Source organism: Pagrus pagrus (assembly GCF_965226575.1).
Source record: "Pagrus pagrus genome assembly, chromosome: 10".
Classification (NCBI taxonomy): domain Eukaryota; kingdom Metazoa; phylum Chordata; class Actinopteri; order Spariformes; family Sparidae; genus Pagrus; species Pagrus pagrus.
The window spans coordinates 4273202-4291479 of NC_140194.1; the positions used below are offsets into that span (position 1 = coordinate 4273202).

The 18278-nt window shown below is 42.5% G+C and overlaps 1 protein-coding gene across 1 annotated transcript in view; it reads right to left on the reverse strand.

Moving 5' to 3' along the window:
- mrpl23 (mitochondrial ribosomal protein L23) overlaps positions 1 to 14453 on the reverse strand; it is a 35301-nt gene extending 20848 nt beyond the window's left edge. Inside the window, exons 1-3 of the mRNA XM_084364123.1 lie at positions 14323 to 14453; positions 13065 to 13187; positions 2995 to 3077 (exon numbers count right to left, since the gene is read on the reverse strand). Coding sequence (XP_084220249.1) covers positions 2995 to 3077; positions 13065 to 13187; positions 14323 to 14342 — 226 coding nt within the window. The 5' untranslated portion in view covers positions 14343 to 14453. The remainder of the gene's footprint in view (positions 1 to 2994; positions 3078 to 13064; positions 13188 to 14322) is intronic.
- Positions 14454 to 18278: the final 3825 nt, after the last annotated feature.

Below are 18278 nucleotides of genomic sequence, written 5' to 3' on the forward strand. Positions count from 1 at the left end.
ATGATGATGACATCATCCTCTCTCCTGTTAGACCTTTCACAGTCTGGAAGATAAGGGACTCTGGGAGATGCTCAGTGTGTGTGTGCGTGTGTGCGTGTGTGTGTGTGTGTGTGTGTGTGTGTGTAGGCAGGCTAGGATTCTGGCTTGACAAAAATCAAAGGTAATTTTACTCAACTTCCAGGCACTTCACACACGTATCTCAAACTTTGCGTTACAATGTAAACCCACCTGATGAATAATGACGAGAACATCAAACGGTTCATCTCTAATCTCAACGAGACCCTGGTGGTCAAGTCAACAGGCCCTCTGAGTAATGGCCATTGCCATGGGAACGGTTTATGACATGAAAAACAAGGGAAACATTCCGCTGTAATGAGTCATTTGTGTGTGTCTGTGTGTGTCTGTGTGTGTGTGTTTGTGTGTGCGTCTGTGTGTGTGTGTGGTACGTATAGCTAGTAATCACTAGCCAGGCAGCCCACTGCTCAGGGAAAGCCCTGAGCAGGGTTGTAAAACACCCCCCCTCCACGCCTCCCTGGCTAACTGAAGGCCCCTGTGTGTGTGTGTGTGTGTGTGTGTGTGTGTGTGTGTGTGTGTGTGTGTGTGTGTGTGTGTGTGTGTGTGTGTGTGTGTGTGTGTGTGTGTGTGTGTGTGTGTGTGTGTGTGTGTGAGAGACAGAGGTAACGATGAGTGTGTGTGCCTCTCAGTGTGTGTGTGTTTGTGATTGTTGAGGGAATCCACAGGGAAATGCTATGACGTTTTAAAGAGCAAGGTAAGGCACTGACCTGCCCCCCCCCAAATGAAACACACACACACACACACACACTCACACTCACACTCACACTCTCTTGTACACCTTGAAAAAGATACCTTGAAAAAGTGCGTTTCTCTTCACTCACATGGCCCTTTCCTAACACGTACAGACGCACAGACAAAGCTTTCATACAACACTCGCAAACGCAAGCACAATTTCTCCCACTTTGAGATTGCGGTTTGGCAGCCGGCTATCATGTTACAAATCCCAGGCCGGAGGGGTAACCATGGCAACTTCTTCCAAAATACCCCTGCCGCCCATGGAGGAAAGAAAGGGTCGTTTGCGCCCCTCGCTCTCTTCTGCTGGTTCCCATCTTTACGCTGCCAATGGAGTGGAACTCCTGACGCAAAGAGGGGGATACCTTCTCTGACGCACCTCGGGATCACCAGGGGCCCCGAACCTCCCTTTCTACTCTATCCTTCTCTGTCCCCCCACAGCCTACTGCTTTCCTTCCACCCACCCTCCCAAGGGGCTTTCCTTTTCCCCTAGCTTTTAATGACACAACCCTAATAAACAGCGTTAATGGGTCCTCCACACTGTAGGCCAGGCTATACTAGGCGCCTCTCTCCTCACTCCCTCCCTCCACGTCTCCAAACCAGTTTCTCCTCCAGAGGTAGAGGGGGTTCCTCGTGGCCCTTCAGGCACAGTGCAGAGGGGGCTCGTGCCTCGTTCCTCAGCATATCTCGAACTTAAAGCTACCCATATGTCCTCTCCTTCTGTTCTTCCATGAACTTGCAAATTCCTAGACTTGTAGGGATCACAATCCCACCATGTTAACTTGAGCCGTCTACTACCCCAATAAAAAGTCAAAGAGATTATTACGTCAATGATATAAGACTGTTGGCTCTATGATCATCCTTGACGAGGGGTCAGGAAGGGATCGGGCACTTAGGTCCTTGAACTTGCAAGTTTGTAAGTGAATAGCATGTGTTTGTGTGGAGGGAGCGTGGGGTGTCCTGGGACAGCTGGAGGCTGGAATGCTGCAGCAGCAGATTGTCAGATAAGCAGCTGTGTGTGTTAGGGGAAAGGAGAGCCAGGCACGCCAACCACTACCACAACTAGCCGCTGGAAAACACTCCGGCTGCTGCATGTCAATGGGAACATCGCAAGCTGAAATTGCTAATAGCTGCTAACCAACTTTTTACAGTCTCCTTCACAGAACCAATTTGGTTTTATGCCTCCAAAACAAAAATCATCTTTCTGTGAATTCCAGCACGCCATAACCAAAACTTACTGGCTACTGGGATGGCTGTAACCTTGAGGATTATACAACCTTGGACGCTGAAGTTTGCAATACAAATGGACTGAGAAATGAGTGCAACATACTGAGCATGTGGATGGACAGTGATACGGGGACTATGACGCAGGAGTAGATTCAATAGATACTTTTTCTGTTGTAGTTTTAGTCACTGGAATCTATTGTAACATGAAGACACTACAGATAGTGAAAGTTACTTACTAAATACTTAAAACACACATTTTTGGTGGAGATTTTAAAAAGCAGCTGTGGAAAGTAGTCTTACATATCATGTATCAAAAAGCTTCATATCAAATTTCAACACAATATGATTGACATGCAAACGTTTTGAATAATTAATCTATTGTAAGAAGCTGAGGCCACTTTTTGTCATCAGGTTATCAAATAACTATTTATATACTTTACAATGTTGTTTAACACACTGTGGATGAGTTTAGCATACGTGTGTGTGTGTGTGTGTGTGTGCGTCTTGTGTGTGTGCGTGTGTGTGTGTGTGACCATTTGCTCGATTTACTCATAACAGCTGCAGTACAACTTTAGGATTTTAATTTGGATGAACTGTTTGTGGCTTGGCACTGCATACCATGAATCAAATGTTTTTTACCACTGCTTTAACACCCTCTCTTCTCGACTCACTTTGGATGGGCTCCATGTCTTTACATACTGTACATTCTACACCAGCAACACAAACAAATAATCAACACAATGGCACAGACCTCTGCAGGGGTTAATGTTTGTGCCAGTTATTCAATCCACTTCAAGTCTGAGAGATCCAAAAATTGCAATGCCTACATACGATTGCTCTTGCAGAGGTTAATACAGCACTGAATCATTAGAAATATAAATATTCCATGGGAGCCACTCCAACTTCTTTACATGTAACAGCACTCCGTCTGTGCTTGTGCAAAGTCATGAAGACACTCACCAAACTGTATCCTGGTGCGGATCGCTCCTACAGGGACGTTATAGATCTTCTCCAGGTAGTTCTTTACGTCACACTTGGTCATTCTGTCCAAACACGTCCAGAACAGACACAGAAGAGAAAAACAGACGAAAAGGGAGGGAGAAAGAGAGAAAGGAGAACAGGGGTTACGTAAGGCATCCAGCATCAGCGTTCACATTGGGTAATGTGTGAACCAGAAGGGAGTGAGGGAAGATGTCTGAGGGCTTGTAGGGTTACATGCTGGATCACCGTTCATCAAATAACACCACATTCACTAAATTGACACAGACATATAAATGATACAGCCTGTTTCCACACTGCATTCCCATAAACTCTGCTGTTATATTACCTACTGTAACGGACAGACACTCCCCTATGAACCCATATTCAGCTTTTCTCTGGACCATAAAGTGGAGAGAAGAGAAATGTGAGTGTCAGTGTTCATCCAATTAGCTGTCTGCATGTATTGATCGCGCCCGGTGAAACCCTACACAGGAAGTGGGCCTGGCACCAACTGATCCGGTGGGCCAGCCCAGCTAAAGCTAGCCCACTGGGCAGCATTTGGAACGGATTTCTCCGACCAGAGGAAGAAAGGCTTTTAACGGCTAATCAATCTCACCAATTGGATTAGCCTGGTAGAGAGCACTTCCCAAATGCGTCTGACAAAGTGCTTAATAGCGACGCTGTGGTCTGGCATGAGTGCCTCGGATATGGCGTCTTCTATCACCTCATATGTTTCTTTGATAGAAAAGGATCATGTAATATCCCCTATTTTTCAGAGTAAACAGCACAATACCTCAAGCTGCTGTAACAATATTAGGTAAGGCAAACATTTGCATGAGAAAATCCCATCTGTGAACACAAAGACTCTTTGTACCTAAGAATGATGTCATATATGTTTCCGTGCAGTACAAACAATTGCCTTTTCCTCTATAATACGCTAAATTTTGGCAAAGCTGACACCAATGTGGACCTAGAACACTTCCATTTGACCTGCTAAGTTCTGTTTATCGAGAGTGGTAAGCTTGCATTTACGATACCTCAGTAACTATTTCCACATTTGATTCCACCATTACCGAACATAGGATGGTGTGATGTGGTAACTATTGGGTATGATAGGGATTTTCAACTAAACATCAACTTCAGGCAGCTGCCTTTGAGAGGCCCCTCTCAGGGCAAGTGCTGGTCCAGGTACAAACAGGGTGTTAGGGTGAAGGAGTTTCTGCATCTTGGCGTGAAAAAAGGTGAAAACACACTTGCTAGGGCCTCTTCAGGACTATTTGTCTCCTTTTCCTAAGTCGAGAGGAGAGAGATGTGCTTCCAAAGATGTGGCATGCAGATGCGCCTTTCTGCTCTATTTGCACCAACCTCCCCCTATAACCCCCGTCTCGCAGTGTGTGTGCCAGAGGGCAGTGAAGCAGAGCGGAGTGACCGGGGTACTTGAGATCAAGAGAGGAAGAAAGAGAGAGTGATTGCACTGAGAGACAGGTTTTCCTAGAAAGCAGGGGCAGGGAACTGGAAGGGAGGAAAGTGGCTTGGGGACTACGAGGTCTCTTCTGGATCATTAGCAGAGGGAACACTGATCCTGATTAATGAGGAACATTTCCCTATCCAATTCCATCTGCTTTTACCACTCCAATTATCAAGCCGCCACATACATAGTCATGCCAGTAACTCTGCACAAGATGCCCATGCATGTACACATATACTAGGACTGAAAAAGCATAACATAAAGTTAAAACCTAAGACGGATACAGATGAACATGAATGATTTATAAACCTCAGTAATAAGGAATATGTTGAAAATGTTACAAAAACAAATGATGTCTACATAAAGGGAGTCACGATTTTGAGTGTAAATCGGATATCGATCAAAATGACGTCACGATCGCGACCTTCAAAATCAAAAGGTGGAATCGAGGATTTAGCCACGCCCCCAGTGTCACGTCCGGCAGGTGTGCCAAGAGGGAAAAAAACCCATACACACAGCATGTTGTAGCGCGGTGAGTGGACTCACATTGGATCCATCATTGCGGCGAAAACGCAGGTTTTCCCATTTATTTTAATGACGGTAGTCCGTTTTGGCTGCAGCAGTGCGTGCCGAAAAAGTTGAAACAGAGTCAACTTTTGGAGAAACTCAGCACGACGTCATGTTGCGGTGGCCAATCACATAAGCTGGCAATCAGACTACGCCTGAAGCCACAGTGGAGGGTAAAAGTGTGTATTCACTCAGTTTGGCTTTGTGCACCAGTTTAAACCACGTCTGTGGATGCAGACGATCACTGTAGGACCTTACTGTGGCCGAGACATGACTGGAGATCATAAGCAGAGTGGAAAGGGTCAGTAACAGGGCATGTTATTTAGCATGGATAAATACTACAGAGGGAACACAATAGACATTTCTCCATCTAAGTTAAGCGTTAAGTTTCACTTTCACTTCGGTCTTGTGCCCAAGTTTAAAACACACAGTAATGACTTTACTGTTTTTTAATCCATCAATGAGGACAAACAATCACTAGTAGGACCAGCATGCTAGTAGCCGAACAACATAGCAGCTTCGCCTTTCGTCAAACTGATCAGCGGAGGTTCACAACATGTCACACACATGGAGCGACACTCCCACACCGCCAAACCGACCTGCAGAGTTTCGCTGCTCCATCGTCTGCTTGCTATATATATATACATATACATATATGTGTGTGTATGTGTGTGTGTCACCACATATTGAATGTTTGTTGTGAACTTGAATGGCATCTGCTGTGAAGAGTGCACACTGCAGTTGCAAAGAAGAACCACTAGATGCCAGGTACCCTCTATGACTTCTCTTCTTTTGTTTACAGTTAGTTTCAGATTGACTGGTAAAACAAGTTATTGTTACATTTGTATTGTTAATCAATTATTCACATTCGACAAAAAGGCCTTTGTGTTGTACATTGCAAACAAATAATGGAGATGATACTACTCATGACACCATGTAGACCATTTTTTGAAATAATCATGGCATTAAACCAATCATCGTAGACTAGACTAGTCCAAAAATGGTATAGCCATCTGTGCTAAAACAAAAAAAAAAAAAAAAAAGATTGAGCATCGAATCGTGACCTTAAAAACAAAAATCAAATTGAATGGAGGATTTGGAGAATTGTGACACCTCTAGTCTACGTATGCAAGTATGAAATTGAATTTATATACAGGATGTATATAGTTTATATATGTAATTCATAGGTATGTATGTATATATAGATTTACTATGTATGGATCCACACACAAAAACTGAAAACTAGATTTACAGTAGTTACATTAGATAGCCGTTTTTTCCTCTGACCTGAATCGATAATGACTCCCATTTCAGCTACAAACTGGAATCCATTCTAAGATAAAGCCTTGGGCTGAAAGCTGAGGAGAAAATGTCAAGTTAAGCTTGTACATAAACAAGGCTAAACTTAGACAAAGGGCGTGGTGTCTCCAATAGTGATGCAGGCAGCATCTGATCATCATCCCAGTATAAACACCCATCTGACTCCACAAGCTAACCTTTCACACTTCTGCCTCACAGGAAGAATGAAAACCTGTCTTCAGCAACTGCCAAGGCTAAAGGCATCGTTCCTCAGCAACTGGTATATATTTATACGCAAACACACATGCTACAAAGATTCCTCACCCAAGATGATGAAAGAACTCCAAACACAAAACCTAGAAGGGCATCGGATGACGCAGACGATGGATAAGGTTCAATTATGGTCCGTTGTTGCCGAGCAGTTTTTTTAAACAGGCACACTGGCATTACTGTCAGAAAACAATCGAAGAAGTTATATTGTTCTGAGTTGTTCACTGGGAGGTGAAGAAGACAGACATAAGACCTAAATTTGGTATCAAGTGGTGCTAAAACAAACAGGTCTCTGAAGGGATGCAGGCACGGATGAAGAAACAGGGTAAACTTGTGACATAGTTGTTTCGTAGTGATAACATAGCAGATTCATCCATCTGCAGATTAAGACACACACCTCTGTCAGCTGCTCTCAAATGCTTTCTCTGCAATGAATCTACGCTCCTGGATATTTACTATTCTCAAATGTGGGCTGACTCGCACTGTGCCAAGAAAATTGTGAGTATCAGTTCCAGTTCCAGTAGTTTTAGACGGCCCATTTACACCTGTGCCCCAAAAGTATATGAAAGAAGTAGGTGAAAGGGCACATTTGGAAAAATGCAAGACAGGGCTGAGACAGTTTTGACAGTCTTTGACAATAAGGATAATGATTGTATTCAGAGAGCTTAGAGACTGCAAGTCACTCGTCCATTTACTGGTGCTAAAAAAAAACCTCTGCCTCCTTTCCTCAGTTAGGAATATGATTACATATTGAAGTACTAAGTATAGCTATACTTATCAAGTATTTCATAAGAATGTTTATAAAGTATTTTTACTCAACATGTACCACTTTGACTCAAAAGACCAACTCATGCAGAGTACAATATCGTGGGTACAGCTTTCAATGAGATAGATTTTTTTTTTGCAATGAAAAATCAAGATATTGTTAAATATCTATGTATGCAGACGACTCAGCAATATGTATAGCAGCATCCTCAACCGATGAATTTGTTTGGCTAGTTAGTTAGTTAGGGGCAGGGTTTGTGCTTTAAAACGTATTCTTAAGATGTGTTTTTAAAACTAAAATTTGCTATAAATCCTGCATGTAGCAATATGCTACAACTCCTCAGGACCTGCTGATTAACCCCAGAGCTAGCGACAACTTCTTTGGCCTATGCTCACTCAAGGTGGACAGAACTTAAAGGTAGACCAGCAATTCTCATTTTAGTGACCAGCCGCTTCTCCAACCATGACCCCCCAAAAATGACACTTGGCCTCCGGGCCCAAAAGCTTTTCTGGTGGAAATCCTGTGTAATACCACGTTAGTGCTGTTGCTGTGCCCAGTGTTTTGCTGCCACCTGCAGGTTTGGCCCAGAATGGCATATTTTCACACAGCAGACATACAGATGTATCCCCTTTTATCAGGTTAACAACAAGCAGTTGGTTTAGCGGCAGGAATGTGGGGCATTGAATAAATGTTATGTGAAAAACTATGTTTATCTGGTAGTTTATTTTCATCTTTGTGTTGGTTTAGTGGTCATCATGGTGAGTCATGTTTCAAAAATGGTGTGTGTACTCCACTGGGTAAACTGAACGCTGTGCCACACTGCTTGTAAATTAGTAATCGCTACAACAACATTTGATCCAAGGAATGGGGGTGTTGCTGTTGTCATGTCCTTCTTGTTCTAAGATGAACTTTACTTTGTATAGGAATGATTCACTGACCATCATGCTTCTTGTGGCTACCATGAATCCTCCTTGGAAAGGCTGCTTGTTTTAGCAACTTGACTTGGCAAACCGCTGGAAAGCTTTTAATGTGGCTCCTTGTTTGATAGAAACTGGGCTGCATCTACATTTGGGCTTTTTATGGTGCCTTTTTGGTTGGCAGATCAACTTGAAGCATTACAAGGGAATGGAAAAGAAGAGGAGCAGCCACACATAGAAGTGATGCAGAGTTGCAAGCGACAGGCACTTACTGCAGTTTGGAGGAACCTCAATCCTTCAACACATCATCAACTATGTGCCTTCTTTTTCCTGTATGTAAGTTGCCTTATGTTGTCCTGAAAAAACATTTACAAAAATGATGGTTGCCAAGCTCCTATTAAAGCTGACACTGATGTTAATTTGTTGACAGAATTCGCTGTCTGAATTGCTCTTGCATCAGCTAGTACTTTCAAATGATTTCATGGTACAAGTGGAAAACAGCAGAGGAGCAGTGTACACGGGCAGACCCTTAAATCTCATGAATGGAACGTGATTGGATCTGCCTGACCACATCTGGAGGTAGGCTCACATTGTGTTTGAATCTTATATAGCTATAGCTATATGTAAATGCAATCTGTACAACTTGCTGGCATCTGTAGGAAACATAACATTGATATAAATATTTGTTTTAGCTATCAGAGGATAGAGTTGTTAAAATTTTGAGCGAGCGAGTGAGAGAACTGAAAGCAACACGCCTCTAATCACTGATTATACGTGTATTCTGTGCCACGACTGTGACAAAAAACACGTTATTTTACCGAACTGCGTGAAAAATGACGGGTGGGAAGTATGTTGCACCCATTGGTGCAGCTGATTTGCTGTAAACATTGCATAAAATGTATCAAGTCACAGAGTGACTTTTCAAACAAAGGAATAAGTGATGACAGGTTTGGTCTGAAAGTTAGAGATCCAATCTCAATGAAGATTTAAAGAAAATGCAATAAAATTACAAGGTGTAAACGCAAAGGCACCTGGTTATTTTAAATGGTTTGTTATCCAGATAGTAGGGTTAGGCTGATAGACGATGCCATCGTCCATCACCGATGGCTGACAGTCATCGATTTCTGAGCCCTATACCATTAAAAAGCTAGCAAGCAAACAGCACAAAATGGTTTGTGTCATGTGGGAGAGAACATACAACAAGTTTGTTGAACTGTCTCTCTGACACATTAACGTATGTTCTTATAAGCCTCTTAGACTTTATTTTGTGTAACCTTCATTACACACACTGTAGGGTAAACATCCAAGGTACACTAAACAGTCCGTACACACACACACACACAGAGCACAACATCAAAGTACATTGTGTCAGAGCGGCTTAGTGGTGAGAATGAAACAGGAGAGTTGTTTTCTGTGCAGATGAAAGGCAAAAGAAAGCCGCTCCTCATTGTAAGTCTGCCCCATTGTCAGGTTTGAGTCGAGATACGCACACTCACTACTTTAACCCTCCCATCTAAACAGACAATACATGCACAGAAGTTGCTCAACACTAAGTATCAAGATCATAATAGCAGACTTTGTTTAGAGGGAAAGCCATTGAGGAACCTGAGACTTAGGGAGAGAAGAGACAGTTGAGAAGTTGAGAGTATAAGAGCAGCGTGTGAAGGATTAGATTTATTGTTCAGGTTTTTGGTCTGACAATAGAACAGAAATAGATCAAAGAACAGGTCACCAGGAGTCATTAAACTCCTTACGGAGAGACAGGTCAGTAAAGACTCCACAGCTAGCTGCACTCCTCTACAGGCTCGCTAAATGACTTCGGATGACATAAACTGAGGTTAATTAGCGTGAAAAATAACCCAGTTTCCAACTTCAGCCATGTGTTTATGAAGTGGATCAGGCGAACATAACCAGAGTGATTGCCATGGCGATCAAACCATTGTTTGATCCAAAAGGTACTGAAGAGTATTCGAAGTGGAAAGATAATGTGAGATGTTGTGTAACATTATGCCCATGTCTAGAGCGAGACAGCAGCATGGTCTGGTTTCATAGTTATTAGACAGCATCGTAGCATGAAATGTGACTGAGTGGTAGTGAAAACAAAGTTCAGCATTGTGATCTCTTTTCTTTGTGTGTGTGTGTGTGTGTGTGTGTGTGTGTGTGTGTGTGTGTGTGTGTGTGTGTGTGTGTGTGTGTGTGTGTGTGTGTGTGTGTCTCAGCGCTGGCCTCTAGCCATGCCAGGTGAGGCCCAAGAGGTGTGTGTGTGTGTGTGTGTGTGTGGGTGTCAACCTAGAAATTTGATGATGTTCCTTCTGGAGCAGAGAGGAAATACTAACATAGCACAAAAGGTTTGAGAACAATCAAAAAGACAAACAAATACTTCCCTCCAGCAGGTAGAAAGAGAATTACACGAACACGGGCCAGGTGTCTCAAACAACAAGTGCCAAAGAGGGATTGGTTTTGGACGCGTTGCAAAGCGTTTAATAAAAGCACAATAAACAACAGAGTCCAGGGTGGGACGGAGGGAGAGGACAGAGAAAGACATGCGCAGATCATAGCGAGCGAGCGATACAGCAAACAAGCAGGAACACAAGTGAAAAGCGATAGAGAACAAAACAGACAATCACTGATATCTAGCTCCCAGGTGTCACTGAGATAAAGGCCACCTTGTGTTATTGCCCTGAGAACGCCAACATGACCACTTCTCATTAACAGCTGTTTGGCACCACAACTTACCCAGGCTAACACCGCCTACCCTCGAGGGTCATAACTACGTCAGCTTTCACTGCCGTGATTACGCAGATTCATCGATAAAGATGACAGTTGGTGTGATATTTGGTTCGTGTCACTGTTTCTCAATGTGTGTCCAGTTACTACATGGTGCGTATGAAAAGTTAAAAAAAAAAATAACAGTGTTTCAAGAGCATACTGAGGCCCAGCAGCATATCAATCAGCCATGCACCTCTCCCAGGCATCAAAGACTCCAAGAAAAAAAAAAAAACCTTACACACCCTTATAAACACACACGCACCCTGCACTTACCCACTTTTGTGCATATATACACAAAGACACACACCATTCTCACAAACTGACTCGCCCACACTGACAAACGTGCACAGAGACACACACACACACACACACACAATTACATAAGCACCCTAGGAGTTTGGCAGAGAAGAGGCAAAAATCAGAGTGGGAGGCCAGGCACCTGGATGAACAGATTATGGTCTAAACCCCACCAGAGACACATAGATGATCCGCATCAAACTTCAATTTTTCTCCCGAGTGTGGGTTCTGGCCCTCTCATCGCCTGAGGAGCACTGCTAACCTCAGTGACCTTGGCTTGCGGAGCTTGGCAAAATCAGCTCATCGCTTTTAAGTGCTGAGTGGTGAGGACCTCCTGTTGCGTTTTATGACAGAATATATGTTGTCCAAACTCATCATATTGACTCGTCGTGAGACAAAAAACAACATGGCAAGATTAGGATGCAGTAAAGTTGTGTTATATATAGCATACTCCATTGGACACACATTTTTAATCAAGAACAATTGACTTTCCTTATTGGGGTATGCATCAGTATTGGCTCCTCTAGGTGATTAGTGTTTGACGTCTTGCTGTCTACAAGCACCTCCACTGCAAAGACCTCAGCTCCCACCCCACTGACTGTCAGACTTTCACAAGTCATCACTGCAACCGAGCTCATTAAAGACAGCCATAAGGTGATATGAACTCTCAATACTGTTGAGGACGGAGATTTTTGTTCATGAGGCTGTGACGCCACCTGGAGGCCATTTTTCGCAACTCCAGCTGCATAATACTGGTCCAGAAATGCTGTTGCATTGCCAGTAAAAACAAGTCATTGCAGACTGAAATGTGAAACATATGTTCATTATATAACACTTCTGAATGTTACTAAACTACTACTATAGTCTGACAAAAGTAATTACCGAATATAACATTAAGGCCAAACAAAATAACTCATTTTGTAGTTTTATAAAAGTAAAATTTACAGCTTAGCATTATTATATTTTTACTCTTAAGGAGCATTATAAATAATTTATGATGTAAGAGTTGACACAGACACAAATTCAACTTTGGAACTATTCATAGGTTTCAAAATAAAAGGAGCTGCTATTGTGGCCAGTAGCAAGTTAGAAGTGTAGATGTACTGTAGTATGTAATGTATGGCTCTATGGAGGCTGGAGAAAGACACTGTGACAAGGAAACTATAATGAAATTGTCCATTGACATAAAATGGTATTTTATCATATACAACAAGTCAGAACTTTGCAACAGGTAATAACTAATAACAACGGACATTATCATTAGATATGAAGTGTGGGGTTTAAGTGTGTCGGAAAAAAACTGTACACCGAAAATTAATAACAGAGGTTATTAAAAGCTGATAGTTGCTAAGTGCTAAACTTAGAACCAATTTAAAAAAGGTAGGATTGAGCATCGACCAGGCAATCCAATTATGAGATTATTCATACGCTCTTCTATACATGTACATCGACAGATAAGCCTTTACTTTATTCCACATCTCCAGTATGTACTATACAACCACTAATAGAATAGTACTATATGTAACAAACAAGAAAATGTATTATCAGGCTTCAGCAGAGCTTGATGATGAGCTCATCATTTGAATCAGGTGTGTTAAAGCAGGGAAACATCTCATACATGCAGGGCAGGGGACAGGACTGAAAAACACTGATCTAAGGAAATTGGTAAAGGGAAGATTTGTATGCAAAAACTTACTCCATTGGGATGCGAAACTGGGCAGTGTCAGGAGGCTGCTCTTTCCCCGGTCTCACCAGCGTCAGGAACCAGTTGGGTCTGAAGATCCTCAGCTGAGGGTTACCCAGCTGGTAGAGCGGGTATCTGAGAGGAGAGGTGAACAGTTGTCATCAACAGTATCAATCTCTGAAACCCTGTAATGTTTCCTACAATCACACTGACAATTCGGAAGATATTAAAGCCGCACAAGTTGTGTTGACAAGTTGATAAAGGCAAGGATAGGAAAGAAAAATCTCTGTTTCAAAAGAGAGCTGCGTAATAAAAACACTGGAATTTAATAATTGTAAATTACCCAAGCCAGACCACAAGTCTGTGGTCAGTCTGTCAGTCCTACTGATTGAGCTTTAATCACCAGCTAGACAAAAACGTGTCCATGTGCTTTCAGTGCCGGACAGGAAGGGAACAGAGTTCATCAGAACCTTTTGACTTAAATCAGATTACATGGGTCCATTGTTTGCATGTTCATAACTTCTCTGATCTGCATTTATTTATTTTTTTGCCCTGTCATACTTCACTGCAGTGATGGTGGTTATCTGTTCCCAGATATGAGCAAAGTTGCATTAACCTGGAATTATCCTATGACCCTAAGCAAGTGTCTTATACCATTGCCAAAGACTTCAAGGTATTGCAAAAGATCATTGACAAATAGGTGTTAATGTTGACACAGCATGGGGGATAAAACATTATTGGTATGTGTAGCGATACAGTCTAAAATCTGCACAGCTTATGACAAACTTTATCCTTAGAGCTTGGTTGAATTCCTTAAAAACAATGGATTTGTCCTCATGCAGTGTATGTTTACAGACACAGGTGAGTTACTTCACTATCTACAGATCACTAACGGCTACAACCTGTCATAGCAACGTACATAGTTACTGCACTACGACACTAGCTGCACGTTAACGGCAGTTTGTTTGTAGCATAGCTAGCCAACGCTGGCTATGTTCGTGTCGTGTAACACCATTTAAGAGTGAGTTTTAGAGCTGAACACTAACAATGCGCACAGACAGAAGTGTATAATAAGTGAACACAACGTTTGCCAAAGGCTACATTCACACATGCTGGGTAACCAAGAGGCGGATACGTGCTAACGTTAGCTGTGTTTGCTAGCTTCCCAAATCACCAGAAAAGCGGAATAACAAAGCTACAGTCTCGAGTTGAGGCGTCTTTTGGGGGGTATTTACGCCTAGAAAATGAAAAGAAAAGACCGGACACTCACAGTAGTCTTGTCACAGGCATCACTGGAGCGGTTTGTTGTGAACCATAAGCTACCAGCTAGCTGTTTTGTAGTCTTTTCAAGGTTGTCAAACGCTGTACTGCACGTGCGTGGATGTACTTCCGGGAGCACTCGCACGGCGCAGGCGCACTGGAGTTTGCTCCATGCCCTTGAAGAAAAGTTCACAGCCCAGAGGCATGGGTTTATATAAATGGACTCAGTGTCCACTGTAGGTGTTTGTAACATAAGTGATATTATTCTGTCCATGAAATCTCAATGATAAGGAAGCAATGGAGTATTTAAAATCTGAATAACTACTAGGACAAATCCTGTTATAAAGGCAGGCTGCAATAAATCAGAGGATAGTGGCTAAAAATATAAGACAGTAGCACAGTAGTTTCTCACTATTCTGATAATAACTAACTATTAGGTTATGTTTAAAGGCCTGCCACCGATCGGTCTTTGTAAAGCATAAAATTTAAGTAAACCCTTCTTACGAGTCCACACATTAAACAGTCAGAGGTAGCAAGAGTACAGTGAGAAAGTGTTTCTTTGGTAAAGACAAGACTGATAATGATACAGTGCCGATAAGTCAACCCAGTGCCAATCAATAAATCTGCCCAATGTTTCTCAAACTCATTAATTCCCCCACAATTTTCAAAAAATTGGTAGAAGCACTCTGAGTTGAGTGTTTGATGGACCGTAGATCACATCTTGTTTGCACACTTTCAATATTAATCTTGAATTTTGATTTAATCTTGCAATTTGAGATTAGCACACATGCAAAAAAAGGGTTTTTATACATATGCACATACAGAATATGGACCTATTTGCCTTCACTTCACGAGTAAAAACAATTCAGACATTGACGCGTTGTCTATTTTTATTATAGCTTGATTGATGAAGTGGTAGATACTGTATCTATAGATAGACATTTAGTGCCTTGTCATGCAGATTATTCAATTGGCACGTGTCACATATCAGAAAATCAGTAAAATCCCCAGAGTGCAATAATTCCCCCTTAATTAGATGTTTCCCATTTGGACCAACTGCTTTGATTTCCTCGTTGGATAACAACTGAGTTCACATTCTTAAAAATGGCTTTCAGTTTTGGGGAATGCCATTGCTGTTTTCTCAGGGCACATGTGACGAGACAGCAGCAGAGGGAGACCTCGTACCATGTCTCCTGCAGACCCTGTGCCCCGGAGTCTGACCTGACCTCACACCCACTACGGTGTGCCTGCAGCAGGGGTAAGAATGATTGAAGGCCCCCTGAGTGGAACATGAGTCCCTGGCTCAGCTGGTTCAGACCTGGCAGGAAATGGACCACACTGACAGCCAGGGAGGGAAGTTTCCATCAGTTAAGATGCCATGGAGTGTGTGTATGTGTGCAGATGGCAGTTAGGCATTTGATTATTATGCAGTTGTTGTAATGTTTACCAGTTGGTGCAGGTATTCATCAAACGCTGTCAGAGTTTCCCGCTATCCCTGTTGTACAGTGGAGTTTTTAGCCACTTTCGTAGCCAAGAAAATATTCACTAGCATCAGTTCACTGGTTGTTTACTTGTTTGTTGCTTTGGAACGGGTTCATCTGACAGCTGATATGAGAGAGTACTGGAGATTCATAGAGGTGGTGAGGGTAAAGGCTGAAAAGTTTCTTTCAAAGCATATACTGTAATGTGCTTTGGCCACTGCATATTAAAACATCAAAACATTAGATTGTTCAATAAGATAAATTATTAACTTAAATTGAATTCCATTAGCTCCAAAATCCATGATTCAATCGTCACTGCGAGTGTTTTCTCAAGAAGGCAATTTGCAAATTGATCCAGTAATATTGTTTTATTCATGCATGGCACCGGTGGTTTCTGACTTAGTGGTTAACTTGGTAAAAAAAAATGCTTGAATCAACCAGAAATATCCTTTCCCTGTCTGTCAGAGTCATTGTCCCTGCAGCTTGTGAATGTAGTAATTCAAGATTGTTTCCGAACTTGTGAGGAGCAGCTGAAGGTGTTGGCATCCAAAGATGCAAAAAGGTAAAGGACCTTTCTAGGAATAAAAACGAATTAGTCATAAGCGGCGTGAAACCAAATGCACTGTGCAAATGTACAACGCTAGTTATTAACCAGGTCAATCACGCAACAGCCCCTTCAGCATCAGATTTTCACTATCCATCATCTTTTCAGTTGCTGATTAATTCGGGAAGTGGTGGAATGATAATTTGATTCCCCAGGTGCAACCTAGAAAACAGCCACATGAAATTATCCCAGCATTCAAGCTTTCTAAGCTGAGCATGACCTCAGGAAAAGTGCCACCGTGTGAATATTGTCTATTATGCTTACATGGCAAACATTCTTAAATAAATAAATATTTATTAAACTGCTCTACGTTAATGTGTTTGTGATGACTTGGTTTGTTGATAGGTGGCTTTTTAATGCATGAATGCATTGATGCATGCATTAGCAAACAGCCAAACATGATTGTAGTCCTTTGTTTGCAAGAATGATCAGTTAGATGAAGAAAATGTGTTGTTGTTTCAGTGTACGATGGATTATCGATCGCTTGCTGTACATACGTACCTTGCAGAAAGGCTTTTGTTTGTGTGTGTGTGTATGTGTGTGTGTGTGTGTGTGTGTGTGTGTGTGTGTGTGTGAGTATGGTTGATTGCCTTGTGACCCTTGCCTCGCTCTCTGGGTGCTGTAGCAGTAGCTGCACTCATTACCTCAGTCGCGGTGCCAATGATTAGCAAGGCTCCATCCAGTGCAGATCAGGCCAGGTCTAAGGGGAGCGGAGGGGGCCAGCAACATGAACCGACGCAACCTTGAGCCAAAGGTCCGGTCTCACACTGTTATCCAACTCTGCCATTTATAGATGCGATTCAAGCCTGTTTGTTAATGCACACAGTTGGGCTGTTTGATGGAAAATAAAAGTTAACTATATGATCTGATTTCACTGGTTGCCGTAAGAATACCAACTCTGATTAATGAGGTTTCATCGCTTTTCAAATGACCGGGGCGAAAAGCCTGCGAGAGCTCTGCTGCTCTCATTACTTTTTAAATTTGCTCTTTGTGAAAATGAATGTTTGTTTTGTTGTTTTTTTCTTCTGATGGTTCAGTTTTGCAGAAGTCATATTCTGGTTAATGGCTTGGCCACTTTACTGCCTGGCCTTTGTGGCTACAGTACTTAGTGTGTGACACGCACTCACACAGATACGAGCGTGCACGCATACACAAAGCCTCTCACACACATATGTATACATGCACATGTAAGGTTAATTTCAGCACTCAATTATTAATCATTTTAATTCAGGCACATAGCAATGCCCTCTGTATATTTGTTACCAAATGAGACTTCACTCACTATTCTTGTGTATGTGTGTGAGAGTGGGGGGAGAGAGAGAGAAGTGGAATGAAGGTTCAGGTCTGGGGCAGTGGAAAGTGGCTGTTTGTGTCACAGTACAAAAAGGAAGAAAGTGAGGGAGGAGGAGGAAGGAGGAGGAGGAGGAGGAGGAGGGAGCGCTCTAGCAGCAGAGGTGGATAGACGGAAACAGTTCGGTCTACAGCGGGCTTGTCCCGCCAAGAGCGGGCGCTGGGGCCGCATGGAAACTTTCCCCCTCCGACTCTCAGCCAGCCGGAGGAGAAGTTGTCGGTATTGAATATCCTAGAGAAGAAAAAAGGGAAACGGTAAATTGAAGATCCAGACGTGAAGATGGAAAAGTTTGTCAGTTCAAGTGAATAGTTTTGCGTGTAATGGCACTTGCTGTTTTTAGTGATTCCCTCTGAAGCCACTTCATCCTTCCATGAAGAATGCACCATCCTGATAATTTGATTAAATTCCCCCAAGACTGACCAGTTGAGTTTTTATATAATGCTTCATGTGCAAAAACACCTGATCCAAGGACTGTACCAACAGCAGCAGTAGCACCTTAACGTATTGCATAGAGCTGCAGAGAGGTGGAT